This window comes from Mustelus asterias, chromosome 1, assembly GCF_964213995.1.
Source record: "Mustelus asterias chromosome 1, sMusAst1.hap1.1, whole genome shotgun sequence".
In the NCBI taxonomy this organism is placed as follows: domain Eukaryota; kingdom Metazoa; phylum Chordata; class Chondrichthyes; order Carcharhiniformes; family Triakidae; genus Mustelus; species Mustelus asterias.
This window is the reverse complement of record NC_135801.1, coordinates 56,258,125-56,277,723: the sequence shown is the minus strand read 5'-3', so window position 1 is coordinate 56,277,723 and position 19,599 is coordinate 56,258,125. Positions and strand designations below refer to the sequence as shown.

The window sequence follows — 19,599 nt, the reverse complement described above, 5'->3', positions numbered from 1 at the left end:
CTTACTTGCATATCCAACACCCCCATTAATAAAGCCTAGTGTACTGTGTGCTTTATTAACTGCTGTCTTAACATGCCCCTCCACCCTCAATGACTTATGTATATGTACATGGAGGTCCCTCCTCCATTCCTGCACCTCCTGGAGAGTCTCCCTTTGTTTTACATTATCTCTCCAAATTTCACTTGAAATAGTTGATACAACAAAGATACGTCTTGCACAACCGCAAGCATTCAAATCATTCCGGCACAAATGTGGCACTATGTAGCTGCACAGTTCCATAATATGCTGTTCTTTATTGATGCAGATCAGGTGAAAGGTTTCTGACAACAGTTTTCAATTTTGAATTTCATAAGCACAACTATCATCAGCAAAACAACTTCTACAAATCCTCCTTTCTTCCAGTTCTAATGGTGTAGCTTTCCATAGTTTATTTTCAACTGACCAACAAAGAATGCCCCTGTTCACAGTTTAGCCACTTCTGAGAAAACATCTGGCTCTTGCATGTCGCTGTGCTATTCACATATGTTTTCCAGGTTTTAGACCATTGTTACCAGTTCACACATTACCTCCAAGAGCTCCTGACCCCTTTTCTGCCAAACAGAACAACTGACATTTTCCTCCAAATGATTTGCTGCTTCTTCCAAGAATTCAGTGTGTTCCTCTTTCTATCTCACTGTTTTCTCTTTGTGTCTGTATTTACCGACTCCAGCTCCTCTGCTTGTAGCTCTCCTTTGTGTCTGGAGCTCTCTTTTGTGTCAAATAACATGAGGTCCTGGTCATAACTTCCTTTCTGCTGGTACTGCTTTCAGGTTAAGGATTGCCATGCCACCTGGACGAATATTTCTTATTATCTAAGAAAATTTATTCCTTTACAATATTTGCAAACTTTTAAAAGTCTTTTTCAGACATTCTTAAAAAGAATTATAGATTCCATACCCATTCTAAATAAATTACAAATTTTCTTTACTGTACTGCTTCTGGGTCAAAGGTCATCAGTGTTTAATTCCACAATTAGAATTATAAAATCCCTACAGTGCGGGAAGAGGCCATTCAGCCCATCAGGTCTGAACCTTTGATTCTTGCTCCTTGTAAGAAATTGCCTACCCACTGCTTGGGACCTTCCTCTAAAAGTACAACTGAGACTGGTCAGCAAACCCAACCCAACAGCTGCTTGGTTTCAACCTTCCAAGGAAAGATTGGTCCACTCACAACAGGCTCAGGATCAGCCACAGCCCCTGTTTGGCCAACATCCACAGATGGGACATTAGTGCCTGTGGGAGAGAGCAAACTATGCACCACATCATAGAAGAGTGTTCAATCCACAGACTCAGTGGAGACCTACCTGCACTCAACACAGCAGGACCAGAAGAAACTGCTTGGCTTAGGGACTTTGCATTCACACAATAATAAATTCTGCAATAATGATTATTAGTTTTAAAATTAATTTTGAAATTTTAGAGAGACAGTCGTGGTAGCTACAGGACAGCATAATGCACAGGTATTCCAACATTGTGATTAAAAACAACAGGATAAACGTGTAACCATGGTATTTCAAGTGCTGACCAGTCTCAGTTATACTTTTAGAGGAAGGTACCAAGTAATGGGTAGGCAATGTCTTGCAAAGAGCAAGAATCAAAGGCCACTATTACACAATTCCAAGCATTTACTGGCGTGCACATTGACAGATGTTAAGGGACAGTTTCCTTGCCCATCCTCTCAATCATAGTGATTCAGGAAAACATTACAAAAGGTCAGGAAAACAGGTGAAATGTATTGATGTAAAATATGTCATGCTAATAAATATATTTTCCTCTGTGAACTACAACTACAACAATCTTTTCCTCAATGTCAGTAAAACGAAGGAGATAGTCATTGACTTCAGGAAGCATAGTGGAAACATCCCCATGTCTACATCAATGAGGATAAAGTGGAAATGGTCAAGAGCTTCAAGTTTCTAGGTGTCCAGATTACTTGGTCTCTCCACACTGACGTTATAGTAAAAAAAGCCTACCAACGCCTCTACTTTCTCAGGAGGCTAAGGAAATTTGAATGTCCGCTACAACTCTCACCAATTTTTACAGATACACCATAGATGGCATCCTTTCCGGATGTATCACAGCTTGGTATGGCTCCTGCTCCGACTATGACCACAAGAAACTACAGAGAGTTGTGAACATAGCCAAATCCATCATGCAAACCAGCCTCCCATCCATTGACTCTGTCTACACTTCCCACTGCCTCAGAAAAGTAGCCAGCTTAATCAAGGACCCGATGCACTCCAGACATATTCTGTCGGGAAAAAGATATGAAGGTCTGAGGTCACGTACTAACCGACTCCAGACAGCTTCTTCCCTGCTGCCATCACACTTTTGAATGGACCTACCTTATATTAAGTTGATCTTTCTCTACATCCTTGCTATGACTGTAACACTACATTCTGCATCCTCTCTTTTCCTTCTCCCCTATGTACTCTATGAACGATATGCTTTGTCTGTATAGCACACGAGAAACAATACTTTTCACTGTTTGCTAATACGTGTGACATTAAATGAAATCAAAACTATTTTTGAATAAATCTGGAATAGTTGCATTATTATTACATTATCACAGAATCTAATATCTTCTGTGTGAGGACTCAAAGTTGTGCTGTCTGATATAGAACTCGCAAAAACAGCAATAAATAATGATCTTCTTGCAAAAATGGTTGAAAACAAATGATTCTAAACTGTAAATCATCATAGCAACAAAGAAATCCACATTTTATCCTGCTTGTTCAACATCCATTTCACTTGCAGCCTTTCTACCCATCATTACTTGATTTAGATTCCCTTGTGCGTCTTAATGTGGGATCTAATGTATCATTAGATATTTTGGGATGGGAGAATCCTGCTTACATTGACATGCTAGATTCTTGCTATCTAAAGAATAGACAAAATATGTTCAGGAATTAAAACCCAGAGTAATGGCAGAAAAATGAATTCCATATATATCTAAAATAACTTAAGCTTTCTGCCAACTCTAAGCCTGTTGAAGTTGCAATTCTGTTGGCAGGCTTTAGGGAAAATCCATCTCTTACTTTGAGATGAAATGCTGGTCAAACTCATCCACCCATTGATGAGGATAGTCTACTCTCAGCTAGATTTCACCATCTACAGTATTGTAAACATGTAGCATGGTTAAGAATCATGGCTGTTATTAGAGCAGCACCTATATATGCTGGAGCATAATAGCTGTTTGGTATCAATCCGAGAAGTCTGCACAAAATACCTTTTAATGCTTTTTTTGCAGATAGTGTCACTACTTGTAGATTTGTTCAGTGTGCAAAAATTTAAAAACAAATTTAACACTTATTTGGAATCACTGGAGCTTGGAACAAGATCAGAAATCTCCGATTTGCTTGTTTGGAACTCAGTGTAATACCCCCAAGTCTTTCTGTAGTCCCATAATTCAACAGGTAAAATATGGTCTCCATCTGCGTTCTGCTGTTAAACCAATATAGGCAGTTGGAAATTAGTTGCAAGCTATCAGCTAATCTCCATATTTCTAAAAAAAATTATAATCCTTCTTGCAGGTTAAAATGACATTGAATCCCTGGATTAAGTCGCATCCCATAATTAACTTGCTGCTCTGCATTGTATATATAGTTGTTGATTTTCTCAAAAACAGGGCCAACACTCCTCCGATCCTGGTAACAAAATCTTTATTTCTTGAGTTATTATATGTTTAAATCTGTTATTCTGTGGCTATTCTGCTTTTCTCCTGCAATTTAGAAAAATGACACATATATTTGAATTTTCAATATTTTCCTCCACATTGATTTCAACATTATGAATGATCTAGAAAGCACTATGTTGTGATACGCAGGTACCAGCTGGCAATTATTCAGCAGTGCAAGAACAAGATTTAATTGCATCATGAAAAAATAGCATTGGAACTATTTATTTAGATGTGAGTTTTCAGCCAGCACTGTGACTAGAATAAAATATATTTTGGCAATAGTGCAATTAAGAATAGTCCAAAACATCCAGTAGGAGTAATGATCCATACAATCTAGAATTGTAAGCTTCAGTTTCTCTTTTGGACCATCTTGATTTGAAAGTATGTAAATAAATGTGGCATGCTACTTATTTATTACAACAGCTTTTGGAAGCTTTTCATTTTGGCGTCATGACATGCCATGTGGTTGACATGCAATGAGTGAGCCCTTGAATTTTTCCCCCAAAGTTAGCCATAGGGATATGATGTACATTTCTATTTAGATGTATTTCACACTTTCTTCAGTCGATGTTCCTTTCCAAATGAAAGATCTAGAAATAGGGTGCAGCTTTCAATATAACTTCTGAAAGGAAGCTTGGTAGGAAGCTGACTGGATGCAGTGAGACTGTGTCTTCCCACTAACAGACTGACTTAGATGTCCCACCAGCAGACTGACTTAGTTGCAATTAAGTCTGCCAGAACCCATAGCAATGTCACCTGACTAGATCTGACGCTTTGTTTATGTGGCAGCTCTTGGTTTACTTTGACACAATTAGTTGTGGATGTGTATATACTACCTCAGAGCTGTTGAGAAAAATTTTCCCAACTCTCAAAAGGCAAAAGTGTGAATATGTAAACGTCATACTGCAGCTTAGCTACATCAACATTGTTGGGATTTAGCAATGGTGGTGGAGAGAGAAACTCTCTCAAGCTTATCATAAAGCAGCTGAAATTCTAAAATCACTGAAAAGCTTTTTGTTCTTTCCAAGTGCCACAAAATCTTAACACTTTCATGCAGACCTGGTGTTTAACATTTAAGGGGATTGACACTTTTGCTCCTTTTTCTCTCTCCTCTTTTCCACACACAGTTTTTCCCACAGTCCAATATGCTATGAATTTTAGTTGCTATTTTGCTGATAGGTGAATTTTAATTCTCAATAGAAGTCATCTGTTCTCATTTGTAAGATGTAGTCTGGTTCTCAGATTTGTAAATGTGACTCTTATTCAAACAAATGAGATAGTTATCTCACGGTTGAATTTGAGTTGCAAATTGTGGTATGTATTGGCCAAGATTGTCAGTGTTCACTGTTATTGCCAGGTCAAACTAACAGCAACATCTTTCATCTAATTGAATTGAAAGTCGTACATGTCCCAGAGGATCATAGGCTTCTCTCTTTTTAAGAGAGAGAACTAACTGATGGTGATTTAACCTGAAGGTCACCACACCTCAGGCGAGGGGCAAGGTTGAGAAAGCAGAGCCTTCGTGGATAACCTCAGCCAGTACAGGAATTGACTCCGCACTGTTGGCATCACTCTGCATCAGGAACCAGCCGTCCAGTTAACTGACCTCCCCACCACACACAGTTAAATGTGAAAATCTGGAAATTGTATCAGTGAAAGCCTGCTCCTCCAGAAGCTGAACTGTTGCAGACTTCACCAATGGAATCTGCACAGAGAATACTGTGATTACATGAACTTAGGTTAATTGCCTACTATTTTCATGCCAAAGACATGTGAAAAGGTTAGGCCTTGGACAATCAGTAGTAACTGAGTTTGTAATATCATAGTATGTGATAATTACTACTGAACATCTTTGTTGGCCGCCAAAAAATTACAAGTGTGGAGTTGCATTCCATCAAAATAAAAAGAATGTTGCAGATTTTTGAAGAAATAAAAGTTTCAAATAATTTTAATTGTGCTTCTCTTTCATATCACGTTGATTAGCTTCATGTGCAATGATTATATTGTTATTTATATTTCCTGTATTTTATTTCCTGCTTTGCATTCTACGCATCTCAGTGAGGATTCTTCAACTTGATTGGTTGAAGATCCTCCTGCAGCCCATCCTATTCACAGACATCAAAAATCCTCTGTACATGGCATCAAATTGAAAGAGATGGTGTGTGACCAGAAGCCTCACTGACGCGCCCGCTAAATGTCTTTGGCCAACGGTATACGAGGTGAATGGCGCAAGTTGTTCTGTTAATCTGGGCTAAGTTGTTACAAGCAGAACAACAACCATGAGTACAAACCAAGGGAAAAACCCCGGTTGCTGCATTTTATTTTTATATGAATAAAACATATTAAGTATGCATTATGTTATAGTGAAATGTAACTCTATAAAATGCAGGTATCATTACTTCAAAAAAGACAAATAATTAAAGCATAACCTAACTTTTCAGTTTCCTTTCCTCCTCTTACTTTTATATGTATAGTTTTATACTGTCAGACTTCCTACTACCTCCTATGAAATTTGGATTAAAATTCCCTGTTACTTGCATCCTTGTGAAGTGTGTTGTGAAACAAGAAAAACAACTGAACTGTTAAATATTTTCTGTTCGCTGAATAAGAAAATGAATATACTTAGCCCTGCCTGTAGTGATATACTATATACTTAGGAAGATTCATTAAAATGCATGTTTGACTTTATTATTTTATTTCCAACTTGCTTTACTATGTACAGGGTCCTGTTTCACTACCCACAAATAAATTTACTAGTGCAGACATCCAGAAGATTCTTTAAAGTTTATAAATAGATATAACTCAATTTTTAATGATCTAATTTTATTTCCAGAGATTCAATTGCCATTTAATGTAGTCTATAGAATCATTATCATTGTTGTAAGCATCATGTCTGTAAATTATCCTTTGTATCAAGGAATGGTGGTGGTTCTAGTTTATATGTGAACATAAATAAAATTCTGTCCAAAGCATATGTCTAGAAGAAACATTGCAGCAGATTTCCATATGGTCAGCCTTTGCTCTGGCATGATATACTATCTGATAATTCATTATGGGGAAAGGTTTACAATTCACTAGTCTCATTGTAACAAGAAGAAAATGTCAACCCATCTACAAAACATTTACAAGCCCTTCTTCTTTCTTGATTGAAAGTTCTAATTAAGTGGATACAGAAAATTAACTGAAATTAGCTGTCAGAAAGTCACATTTAAATGAATGATGAGCTGCTCCAGCAGTAAACATTTAAATGATATAAATTGCCATTTAAGTGTATGGTTTAATGTTTGTCATGCTTTAATGTGACATGAGACTGCAGTGGCAATCAAACAGCTTGTCCTGATTTGAACATATTGGAGGAGTTTGTTTCTGTGTGACTTTGTGTTATACTGAGTAGTTATTTTGGACTTTGCTTGTACACTGTGTATGTCTTCAAAATTGTGTGCACTTTAATGAAGGAGATCAGATTTTGTTTTTTCTCCCAGTAAGCACTTAGTAAATAATGAATGTATTGCATACTTAGCTATTGGTTTGCTGCACAACAATTATGACAGAAACAACTCCTTGCAGAGTCTTAGATATGCAATATATTTATATTAGTGGAAATTCAACATTCCGAGGTTTAAATCATAAAGTTGTTACATTATTTAAATTATTGCTTCATAAAATATACCAGCAGAGACTTTCCATCTAGTAATCTGGCTATTTTTCAATTATTCATCCTTTTATTTGAAAGCTATCACAAATCAATGGCACATTGATAAGTTAATATGTGGGTACGTGGCCATTATTGGCATACAAATCTAAAACAAAGCACCACATAATATAATGTAAGCAAATTGCCCTAAAAAGACTCCTGCAATATATTTCCATCCTGTTTAATAGCAAAATAGTTGTATAAAAAATCACCTCCACAACTATGTTGAAAAAAATGACAATGTAGAAAGGCAAACTTAAAATCTTCACCAAATTGATCACGCCACAAAAATCTCAACCCTGCATGCCATATTGGGAAGCTGAAAGGGTGACTTTCACTTTGTTGTTTCAGTTGGTTACATAAGAACATAAGAGACAAAGGAGTGAGCCCAACATTCAAAAATATCATGGCTGATCCGACTGTGGCCTTAACTCAGTTTTACTACCTGTCTCCATAACCCTTGACTTCTTTGTCAATCAAATATCTGTCTAACTCTGCCATGAATATATCCATTGAGTCAGCCTTCGCTCCTCTCTGTGGAAGAAAATTCAAAAAACTAATGGCCCTTTGAGAGACGAAATTCCTCTTCAACTCCATCTTAAATGGAAGATCCCTTTTTAAATTGTGCCACCGAATTCTAGATTTCCCCATGAGACGAAACATTCTCTCGGCATCTACCTGTGAAACCCCTTCAGAATCTTTATGTTTCAATATGATCATCTCTCAATTCTTCTAAACTCCAAAGAACAAAGGCCCAACACACTCAACATTTGCTCAAGACAAGCTCCGTCATCCCAGGAATCAGCTGAGTGAACCTTCTCTGAACTGCTTCTAATGCAAGTGTATCTTTCCTTAAGTAAGGAAATCAGAACTATACGCAGTATTCTAGGTGTGGTCTCACCAATGCCCTGTGCAATTGTAACAAAACTTTGCTACTTTTATACTCCATCCCCCTTGTAATAAAGACCAACATTCCATTTGCCTTTGTTGTACCTGCCTGCAGACTCTTTGTCATTCATGTACAAGGGCACCCAAATCAGATCCTTCTGTACTGTAGTCTTTCTCCATCTAAATAATGTTCTGGTTTTCTGTTATTCTTACCAAAGTACCTTTCCAGGATCTGTGGAATTTTGGAAGCTTACAACCATTACCTCCACAATATTTTTGCAGCCACTAAGACCCTAGGATGCAGTCTATCCAGTCCAAGGGACTTCCCAGCCTTAAGTTCCATTAGTTTTCACATCACTTTTTGTTTAGCGGCAACAAAATGCGAGACAGCAAAACACTGATTTTGGAAAATAATTTCACAGACTAATCACATAGATGCTTCTATAGTGGTGAAGTAGAGTGCAGTGGCAACCAGTATCAAAGGAGAGGAGTACATGATCAAAATTGATGATTTTCAGTCAGAGGAAGAGAAGTAGAGTAAATTGGTGCATTTAAAATCAAATGTCCTTCTCAGCTGGATGATGGAATGATCATAATGAGAGACAAAATAACTAACCAGTGGTACCCCATCTGAAAACTGGCAAAAAGTAATTATCTGAAATATTGAAGTCGGCTGAAAAAATGTACACATTCCTCTATCAAATCAATTATCTGCCACAAAATTATCTACAAAACGTAATATCTCATAATGTGCTGCTTCCATCGTACTTATAAAATTAATTGTACTTTGGAAATGCCAAGTGAACAGTATGTGTATCAACTTTGACAACCTTTGACCTGGAAGTAGTACCACCAAATGAAAGTTCAAGTACAGAGGCCGTGTGGCACATAGCAATCATGATGTGGAGAGTGTTCTCCAAGGCGGCCTTCACGACACATGACAGCGCAGAGTCGCTGAGCAGAAACTGATAGCCAAGTTCTGCACACATGAGGATGGCCTAAACCGGGATCTTGGGTTCATGTCACACTATCAATAACCCCCACAGCTTGCCTCCTGGACTTGCAGAATCTCACTGGCTGCCCTGTCTGGAGACAATACACATCTCTTTAACCTGTGCTTAATGCTCCCTCCACTCACATTGTCTGTATCTTTAAGATCTGGTTGGCTGTAGAGATTCGCATTCTAATCAGTATTCTGTAACTTGATTTTGTGTCTGTGCCCTGTTTGAGAGCAGATATCCACTCCATCTGACGAAGGAGCAGTGCTCCGAAAGCTAATGGCATTTGCTACGAATAAACCTGTTGGACTTTAACCTGGTGTTGTTAAAACTCTTACCGCACATAGCAAGAACAGAGAGACCAAAAGAAGAGAGGAGAAGGCTATGGAAAGAAGTGTGCCAATGTGTAGGTGATTGTACAGGCAGAATCCTGTTTACGTGAACTCTGCTGCCTGTGGAGAATTAGCTAAAACCTTGAAGGAAAGGAATTGGAATTCTGTTTGTAAGAACTATGTGGCTGATACTATGCAGCCATACAGGCGGTGTGGACTGCTGATTGCCTCCATGAAATAGTCTATATCTGCTATTCCATGTGTAATTTATGATTCATACTAACCACAATTTGCCTGTCAACTCATTTCTTTTTGTGTTGATTCTGATTTGTGTAAAGTCAGAAAAAGTAATAACCTGTCTGGTATTTTTTTCATTTGAGCGTTGATCTATAAATTTGGTTATTTTGGAATACAAATCCCAACAGGGATTGTAATGTTGACTTAACTAAATGTGTAAATTCATGTAAAATTCTTTAAAATAAACTACAAAATTTGGTGTATATTTTATATGGATTTGCTGAAACCGCATCTGTAAATTTGAGATTGACCTGCATTAACTTGTTTAGATTTTACTGTATGAAAATGACCTGGCAGTAATTTCAGGGCAAATTTATTGTTTCAATTTATGTCATCCAAGTTCATTATTTAGGTTGCTAACTTGATTTTACTTCCATGTGCCTATTTTTTTTGCTCCAAATTGGTTTTGTTTGCTTGTAAGTGAACTGAACTCTTATATAGAACATTTTACGATATAAATCTATACTTCTATTGTGACTTTCTCTGGAGTCATCATTAGAATTTAGTATTGGAACTTGCTGATTGCTGATCTTTGTCATGTGACTATTGTGACTTCCCCACAGCACTGTGCTAAATGGTCTTGGCCGATAGGTTCTGAAACATCAAGGGCCAAAGGGGAATTTAATGGTTATACAGTCTTGGAATTCTTATACTCACTAGTAGAAATGAATGCATGATTTTACTGGCAGCCCTGTGAGAGGTGTACCAGAAGTGTGCTAACCATGTTCAAGCTGAGCAAAGACAATTAATCTGGCACATGGCATACTTATTCAAGCTGGGACTAACACCAGAAATGGAGCAGGGCACTGGATTGTATGATGAGCAGCAGTAAGAGGGCTCCGAGACCTGAGAATTCACCTGAAATTTCAGGGGGATAATATCCACTCACCTTCAGACCTGTCTTGAACCTGTTGCGAAGTCCCCTGCAATGCATTGCCCCAATGTCAACATTGTGGCGATGTTTCCAGATACCCCATCACTAAACCATAGGAAACTGTGGTAGGACGGCTGGGAATGTTCTTTCCCACCTTGCTTTCAGGACACATTGGGCCCTTGCCCACTTACAGGGAAGCCTGAGACATTTTAAAAGGTTGAAGAGAAAGGATGTGCAGGTTAGTTGGATTGGACATCTAAATTACTTTATTCATAGAACCATCATAGAATCCCTACAGTGCAGAAGGAGGCCATTTGGCCCATCGAGTCTTCACCGACAATGATCCCACCCAGGCCCTATCCTCATAATCCCACATATTTACCCTGCTAGCCCCCCTGACACTAATGGACGATTTAACATGGCCAATCCACCTAACCAGCACATCTTTGGACTGTGGGAGGGAACCACAGTACCTGGATGAAACCCACGCAAACATGGGGAGAACATGCAAACTCCACACAGACAGTGACTCGAGGGAATCGAACCTGGGTCCCTGGCGCTGTGGGACAGCAGTGCTAACCACTGTGCCACCCCTATGTCCCAAGATGTGCAGGTTAGATGGAATTTGTCAAAGTAAATGTGTGGGATTACAGGGATAGGGTGGGAGAGAGGGCCTGGGTAAACTACCCTGTCAGAGAGTTGTTGCAGACTCAATGAGCCAAATGGCCTCTTCTGTACAGTAGGGATTCTATGAGTTGGTTTTACATTTATCCTCCTCCATATGTTTTGACCGTCTCACTCAATAGACATAATCTGACAGAGAAGGTCAGGACACCAAGTTTTGAAACCACAGTTGCAATGGGCTGCCAATAACTTGATGGTCCAAATACAGCTCAATCATGGAGTGGATTATACAAAATGTATCTGTAGTTCAGAAACTGAATAACTCATCTGACACTGATGTTCCCCTTCTGTTGTGTTTACAGGCTCTAGAGAGTGAATTTGTTTCCTGCCAGCTTCACCAGTGGATTGATCTGATTTTTGGATATAAGCAGCAAGGGCCTGAGGCTGTTCGAGGCCTCAATGTCTTCTATTACTTGACCTATGAAGGAGCTGTCAACCTGAATTCTATCAGTGATCCAGTACTAAGAGAGGTAAGTCAGTGATAAAAGGTGGTGATGTAATGCTTCAGAGAATGAACCAGTCAGGTTGCTTTGCCAGAATTGTAGGAAAAAAAGCAAAAAAGCAGAGTATGAGATATGAAAAGATTTAATAAAAGCAAATTACTGCAGATGCTGGAATCTGAAACAAAAACAGAAAATGCTGGAAAATTTCAGCAGGTTTGACGGCATCTGTGGAGAGAAAACAGAGCTAATGTTCCAAAGTCTGGATGACTTTTTTTCTGTCTTTGGTTACCCAACTTATTTTAAGTAGCCAATGGATCAAGGCTGTTTATTCTAAATTACCAAAGTACAGACAGTTTCACAGGATTTAATTTTAACCGTTTGCCTTATTGTGATATTCAGTGACTAAAAGCTTCCAAAGTATTTTAGACTTGCACCGAAGAGCTTTAGAATCTGTGACTGCCAGGTTGGTGAAAGCAGGCCTGTAGTTCTGATATACTTTCTGTTAACTGCCCTCAGAGACTTTATGATGCATGACATCTACACCATTACATATCAGGCTTCAGCACAGTAAAAGAGAGGGAACTTTTTAATCATTCAGGCTTTCAAATCATTTTTCCAAATGCAGCTATATATCTCTGATAATTGAAACCATATTAAAGGGAAAAAATCTGAATGCGCACCAGCCAGGCACCAGTTTGTGTGCATTTAAGCAGCTGACTTGCCTGAAGTTCTAAAAAGTCATTAGTGTTTTTGCTGGTAAGTCTAAACTTCCAAAGCTTTTCAAACAGCACTTGTGTATATAATGTCATTTAAGTTGCAAAATACTGTATGTAGAAGTAGCTTTAAAAATTTTGTAACATTTTGGCGTCTTAAGTGCTGATTGCAACTTTTGAAATTCTTGACGAAAGAAGCTTGACTGATGCTTTTTTAAAAAAGAAATGCAGTGGTAACTTTATTGTTCTTTCTGTTTTAATACTAAATTCTGATAGCTTCTTTGAGGGAAAATTGACTTGGACAAATTATGAAACTGCGACACAGTCATTTACTCATATTGTGTTAGCCTTATGTTATTTGAACTGTGCATATTAATAGAACTTTCTAAAACTAGAGGCGCGGTAATTTCTACAAGCCAATTCTAATAATGCAATATGTTTCAATAGAAAAATATTTTTAATTTTCTTTTTTTCCCTTGGACTGAGTACTGATAATGCTGTTTTGGAAAAGAATGGTAGAGATACCTATTCTGATTTACTGTTATTTTTATGATGCTTCTGTAATTGTTTGTTGGTGACCATGTGGTATTTTGACGAGTTCATGGGATAATTGATACCATCCAGAAACTTGAACTGAGAGAGATTTTTAAAAATGTATGTTGTTTCATTTTGTACAATCGTTACTGTCTTCCTAATGCTAAATCTATTATTTTGATCATATAGAGTTTCACAGTATTCTGATTTTCACATATGTAGGACTAGATTGAATTAAATTATAAGCAATTTGTCACATTTGAGTTGATACTGATAAATGTTCATTCAAGGGTGCAAGGAAAAATAATTGCACTTGTTTAGTGTCTTTCACAACCTCAGGATATCCCAAGATGCTTTACATCCAATGAGAAGTACTTTAGAAACAGAGTTATTATGATAATATAGTGAAAACTAGAAGTCAGTTTGCACATAACTAGATCTCAAGCAGCAACAAGATAAATGACCAGTTAATCTATTTTAGTGACATTGGTTGGGGGGATAAATTTTGGCCAGGATAAGGGTTGAGAATGTGAAAACATTCGTAGTCACAGACATCTTCAACCTCTACACCAATCTGAGCTCCCTATCTGCTTCAAGAAGACGACCATCATCTTGGTACCAAAGAAAAGCTAGGCAGCATGCCTTAAAGACTATCATCCGGTGGCTCTGACATCCATCATTATGAAGTGCTTCAAAAGGTTAGTCATGGCATGAATAAATTCTGGTCTCCCAAATTGCCTGGATTCACTGCAGTTCGTCTACTGCCGCAACAGGTCCACAGCAAATGCCATCTCCCTGGCCCTGCACTCAAGTCTGGAACACCTAGATAACAAAGACACCAATGTCAGACTCCTATTTATCGACTACAGCTCAACCTTCAACACCATTATTCCTGCGAAACTCATCTCCGAGCTCTGTGGCCTGGGGCTCAGCTCCTCCCTCTGTAACTGGATCCTGAACTTCCTAACCCAGAGACTGCAATCAGTAAGGATAGGCAACATCACTTCCTCCACAATCATCCTCAATACCAGTGCCCCACAAGGATGTGTCCTCAGCCTCCTTACTGTACTCCTATACACCTATGACTGTGTTACCAAATTTTCCTCCAACTCGATTTTCAAATATCCTGATGACACCACCTTAGTTGATCCAATCTCAAACAATGACGAGACAGGAAAGAGAGAGAGAGTCTGGTGAACTGTTGCGACGACAATAATCTCTCCCTCAATGTCAACAAAATGAAGGAGTTAGTCATCGACTTCAGCAAGCATAGTGGAGGACATGCCCCTGTTTACACCAATGGGGATGAAGTAGAAATGGTCAATAGCTTCAAGTCTTTTGATGTCCAGATCACCAACAACCTGTCCTGGTCCCCTCCATGCTGACGCTATGGTTAAGGAAGCCCACCAACACTTCTTCTTTCTCAGAAGGGTAAGGAAATTTGGCATGTCCGCTATGACTTCACCAACTTTTGCAGATGTACCATAGAAAGCATTCTTTCTGGTTGTATCACAGCTTTGTATGGCTCCTGCTCTGTCCAAGAAACTACAAAGGGTCCTGAACGAAGCCCAGTCCATCACTCAAACCAGCCTCCTACCCATTGACTCTGTCTACACTTCCTGCTGCCTCGGAAAAGCAGCCAGCATAATTAAAGACCCCACGCACCCTGGACATTCTCTCTTCCACCTTCTTCCATCAGAACAAAGATATAAAAGTCTGAGGACATGTACCAACCGACTCAAGAACAGCTTCTTCTCTGCTGCCATCAAACGTTTGAATGAACCTACCTCACATTAAGTTGATCTTTTTCTGCACCCTAGCTATGACTGTAACACCACATTCTGCACTCTTTCCTTTCCTTCTCTATGCATGGTATGCTTTGTCTGTATAGCGCACAAGAAACAATACTTTTCACTGTATTGAGAGATTGGGTAGACTGGGGTTGTTCTCCTTGGAAAGACGGAGAATGAGGGGAGATCTAATAGAGGTATACAAGATTATGAAGGGTATAGATAGGGTGAACAGTGGGAAGCTTTTTCCCAGGTCGGAGGTGACGATCACAAGGGGTCACGGGCTCAAGCTGAGAGGGGCGAAGTATAACTCAAACATCAGAGGGACGTTTTTTACACAGAGGGTGGTGGGGGCCTGGAATGCGCTGCCAAGTAGGGTGGTGGAGGCAGGCACGCTGACATCGTTTAAGACTTACCTGGATAGTCACATGAGCAGCCTGGGAATGGAGGGATACAAATGATTGGTCTAGTTGGACCAAGGAGCGGCACAGGCTTGGAGGGCCGAAGGGCCTGTTTCCTGTGCTGTACTGTTCTTTGTTCTTTGTATACTAATACATGTGACAATAATAAATCAAATTGAAAACATCTGCTCAGGGACTAATTTTAAGATTTCATCTAAATTTGAATACTACTTTGAAATACCATTGTCATTGATATGAGCAATTTCAGTCAAAACTGTAATACAATTTCAGGCTGTTAATGTGAGAGTTAAAAGAAAAAAATGTTTTATTTCCTTATTCCTATATCCAGTGGATACATAGAACTCCCTAGCTTTAGGTTATGGTCACAATTCCAAACTCTCAAACCTTTTCTATTTAACACAAGCTGATACACTATAACTGTGTATAAAGAAACAAATGCAGACAAGTATAAAAATATCCAATCATGAACGCAGTTGTTTATTGTAATGATATGAACATCTGGAAATAAGTAAGAAAACCAAACACTTCCACCTTCTTCGTCCAAGTAGGAACTGGAAATATAAATGTGCCCAGCAGGTCCATCAACATTTGTAAAGGGAAAAAACAACTTAATATTTTGGGAGTATACCCTTCATGAGACTGGTATTCTTTCTTGAAATGCATCCATAAACTCCTCACCCCCCCCCCCCTACCTTTTGTGAAAGATGATGACTCTCATTTTTAAAATGTGGAAAAATGTGCCCCTTGGTACGCTTAACAAACAACAATCTATCTATCTTGGTCATGAAAACTTCAATTGTCTAATATTGAGGGACCGGTTCACTTTATTGGCATATTATTGTCAAGTAACATGGCCTGAAGTAAAAAAATCTGCTACATTTTTCATTTCATTGGAGATATAATTTTCTCAGCAGTTGAACCTTATCACAAATTTTGCATTAACCTGGAGAACAGATAATTTGATGACGTGATAACTAGCAGCCGAACAATTAATGTTGAATGAAGCTGCTTGTCTCCCAAACTGCATATGATCTCCTGGCTGCTAACGTTGCACTTACCCAAATAAAATTCCAGCATACCAACCAGGTCCCTCAAGAAGGCTCAAGTGAACAGTGGATTATCACTAAACACTCATTCATTCTTCACATTCCTGTTTATAGGACTTGTTTTGTAATCAATTAGATTCCTATGTGCAATATGGCATGGAGTATTCGAAGTCTTTTCACTTTTCTTTTGCTGGCCCCTCTATTGAGGCCAAAAATGATCATCCACTAGGTTCCATCGCACTGGTCTTGGATGTTGGATGGCAACTGTGGCTATCAGCTGCCCATTGGAGGGTTGCCCCTCTTCAATGAAGGCCTGTCAGCCATGGCTCTCTCTTTTAAATGAATCAGCAGCTCACACCTTGGATGGTGAGGCTGCCGATGTGTCATTGCTAGAGGGCCTGCTGTTGTCCCTCTGGGAGCCTAGAGAGCACCCCCACCTCTGCTGCCCTTAGAAAGATCATGTTGGACGTCTGACACTCGACATCTGAACTCTCAAATTCTCCTGACATCAAGTTCCTGTCCTGAAAACAAAATACAGCTCAAGTGGTTGACCTTAAATACAAGAAACAGCTATCTGGGGTGGAATCAAGAGAATGTACAATAAATGGTGCAGGGCCTTGTTAGTTGGTGTTTAAACATTGGTGGCAATGCTACAGAGAATGAACCAGCGGTGTTTTTTTGGTCAAAATTACAAGAGAAAAGCAGAAGTATGAGAAATAAATTTTCAGTGCACCAAGTCTCAAGAAAATTTGATGGAAAAATAAATTATTATTCTTCCCATCCCTGCTCATAGGAATTGCTTTGTAATCTGCTACCTTCCTGTGCAACATGGCGTGATAAATCCTTACCCTTTTCTTTCACTGGTGTTCCATTTGTTTGACCTTAGAGACAAGTTACAAGCACTTAGGTTGGAATTAAGACTAAAATCAAAAGAAAGTGTACAGTCAGTAGTGCAGAGCCCTCCTGGGAAATAATGAGGTTGTATAATGAGTTCCCATGCTATATCCTTTCTTTTCAATGGGTGCTCTCATTATAGGATTGCTTGAAGCCTTTTTATGAAATGTAAGTTTAAAAATCAAATTTTACAAAATTAGATTATTTCCTGATAAATTTCAGCTGTCATGAATACTGTACTCTGTGGAATGAACAAAGTTTTTACTGATATCAGGCAGTTAATTGCATGCATGATATCCATGGCCCAATGCAAGAGGATAGTAACTTTCTTATAGTTCATACATAAAAAGCATATTATGAAGACTTCTGATCCAAATGAGTCCAATATAAATCCTAATTTCCTTGCACAAACCAACTTTTATTTAATACCGTGGTATTTTCATAGTATGCTTGTATTGTTAATTAATTACAGTCATTGGGCATTGATCTAACCAGTTAACAGCAAGCAACATATGGTGTTTTCTATTTCATCCTTAATCATGCTGTGGTCTTCCAGGAACTGCCCAGGGATATTTTACTATTGACACAATTAGTAGTTAAAGCTGCTATATAAATGCAAGTTATTGTTGTTACCTGAATGACACAGTGCTTAAAAAATTGTGTTTTATTGACCATACTTTATATGTTTAAATGTAAGCCATTCAGTGAATAAAAGTTGTGCAATTGTTTGGTAGGCCCCATCATGAATGGTCAAGTATTTAAAAGGAATTAGTAAGTTAGTGATTTCTAGGATAATTTTAATTAACTTAGCAGTTGTGCAGTATCTGAGACAGACTTTTGCTGCCTTTTTTTCCATGCAAGTGAGTTCGTTTTACTTTCTTCAGCATTACTTTCTAATTTACTTCAAATATTGTTCCCATGAATGCTGCTTTAAATTGGCAAAGCCTGTGACTGATCTCTTGAGACCAGCTGTAGTGAAATCTGTTCTTAACAAAAGCATTCTCATTACCTTTCCCTTATTAAAGATCAGAATCCAGTGGTAATTTGACATCATAGTCATGTGAAAGTAAGTAATAAAACGCTAGGTAACTTGAGTGATTTGTAATTTGAGAAATGATAATTTAACATTAAATTGTATTAAATGCAGAATTGTAATTTTAATCTTTTTTCTTTCAGCTTACACTTCTGTGGCCAGGATTTTCCAGCCCTTCCTGCCAGCGGGATCTTTCGGTCCCACCAAAGGCAATCCCGCACTGTGGGTTCCTTGCCATACGGCTAGCAAGCAATACAAATAGCTGTTGACTTCGGTGGGGCCAGAAGATTCCACTAGTGGCCAATGCCAAGCTGCTCTGCCACTGGAAATCCCACCACAGTGGGGGCTGGAAAATCCAAGCCTGTGACACGACAACCCCCAGTTTACAAAGTTAAGCCTTTAAGGTGTGAATTCAAAGCCTGGTTGCATGATCTGTAGATCCTCATTTATAATGTGAGCTTTATCCTGACTTGACATTTTAAATCATTTGAAGTGTTAGGTTAAATTGGCTAATTTTCTGTTTAATCTAACATGTTATTAGCTCCATAAAGCATGGCTTTGTTCTGCTCTGGAAGAATTGTCAGTTCTGTATTTTCAAGGCATTTATTTTGAAGATTGAGATATTCATTACATTAACAGCATTGTGAAATATTTTGACCACATAGACTGAAGTGGTTTAAGAAGAAACCACCACCTTCCCAAAGGTAACTAAGAAAATGCAGTAAATACTAGACTTGCCAGTAACACCCACTTCCAGAGAATGAGTACTAAAGGAAAATAACTAACCAAAACTTGTGTGATGCAACAATGATGTTAGTGTTCTTAATTAGAGCTGGATTAAGAATTATTTGGTCCCTGGGCACCAAAACATTTGGGGCCACACAACCTTTGATCCCACTCTCATTCTTTAGACAAAAGCCTAGTGCTTCCAGCCTCCTTTTCCAGCTCATGTAAGCCTTTAATGTTCCTAGTTCCCAGACTGCTGACTTTGAAAGGAATCTTCTTGAATTGATAAGCAATCTTGTGAGGTAACAACTCTTAACATTTCCAGCCTGGTTTCTCCCTCACTCACCATGATGATGATGTTGATGAATGCTCATGATTGTTAATTGTGTATTCATTGTGCTGGATTGTAACCAGGCAAAAAATGAGGGTATTGGGTTAGGAGGTGCATGTTTTGGAATGTGTATCTTTGAATAAAAACTTATAAATGTATGTAAAGATTTATTCCAGTTTTATC

The 19,599-nt window shown here is 38.6% G+C and overlaps 1 protein-coding gene across 1 annotated transcript in view; it reads left to right on the top strand.

The window, feature by feature from the left end:
- Positions 1-19,599, top strand: part of lrba (LPS-responsive vesicle trafficking, beach and anchor containing) — a 901,160-nt gene that overhangs the window by 784,877 nt on the left and 96,684 nt on the right. The window contains exon 47 of the mRNA XM_078212471.1: positions 11,787-11,954. Within this exon, the coding sequence (XP_078068597.1) occupies positions 11,787-11,954 (168 nt within the window). The remainder of the gene's footprint in view (positions 1-11,786; positions 11,955-19,599) is intronic.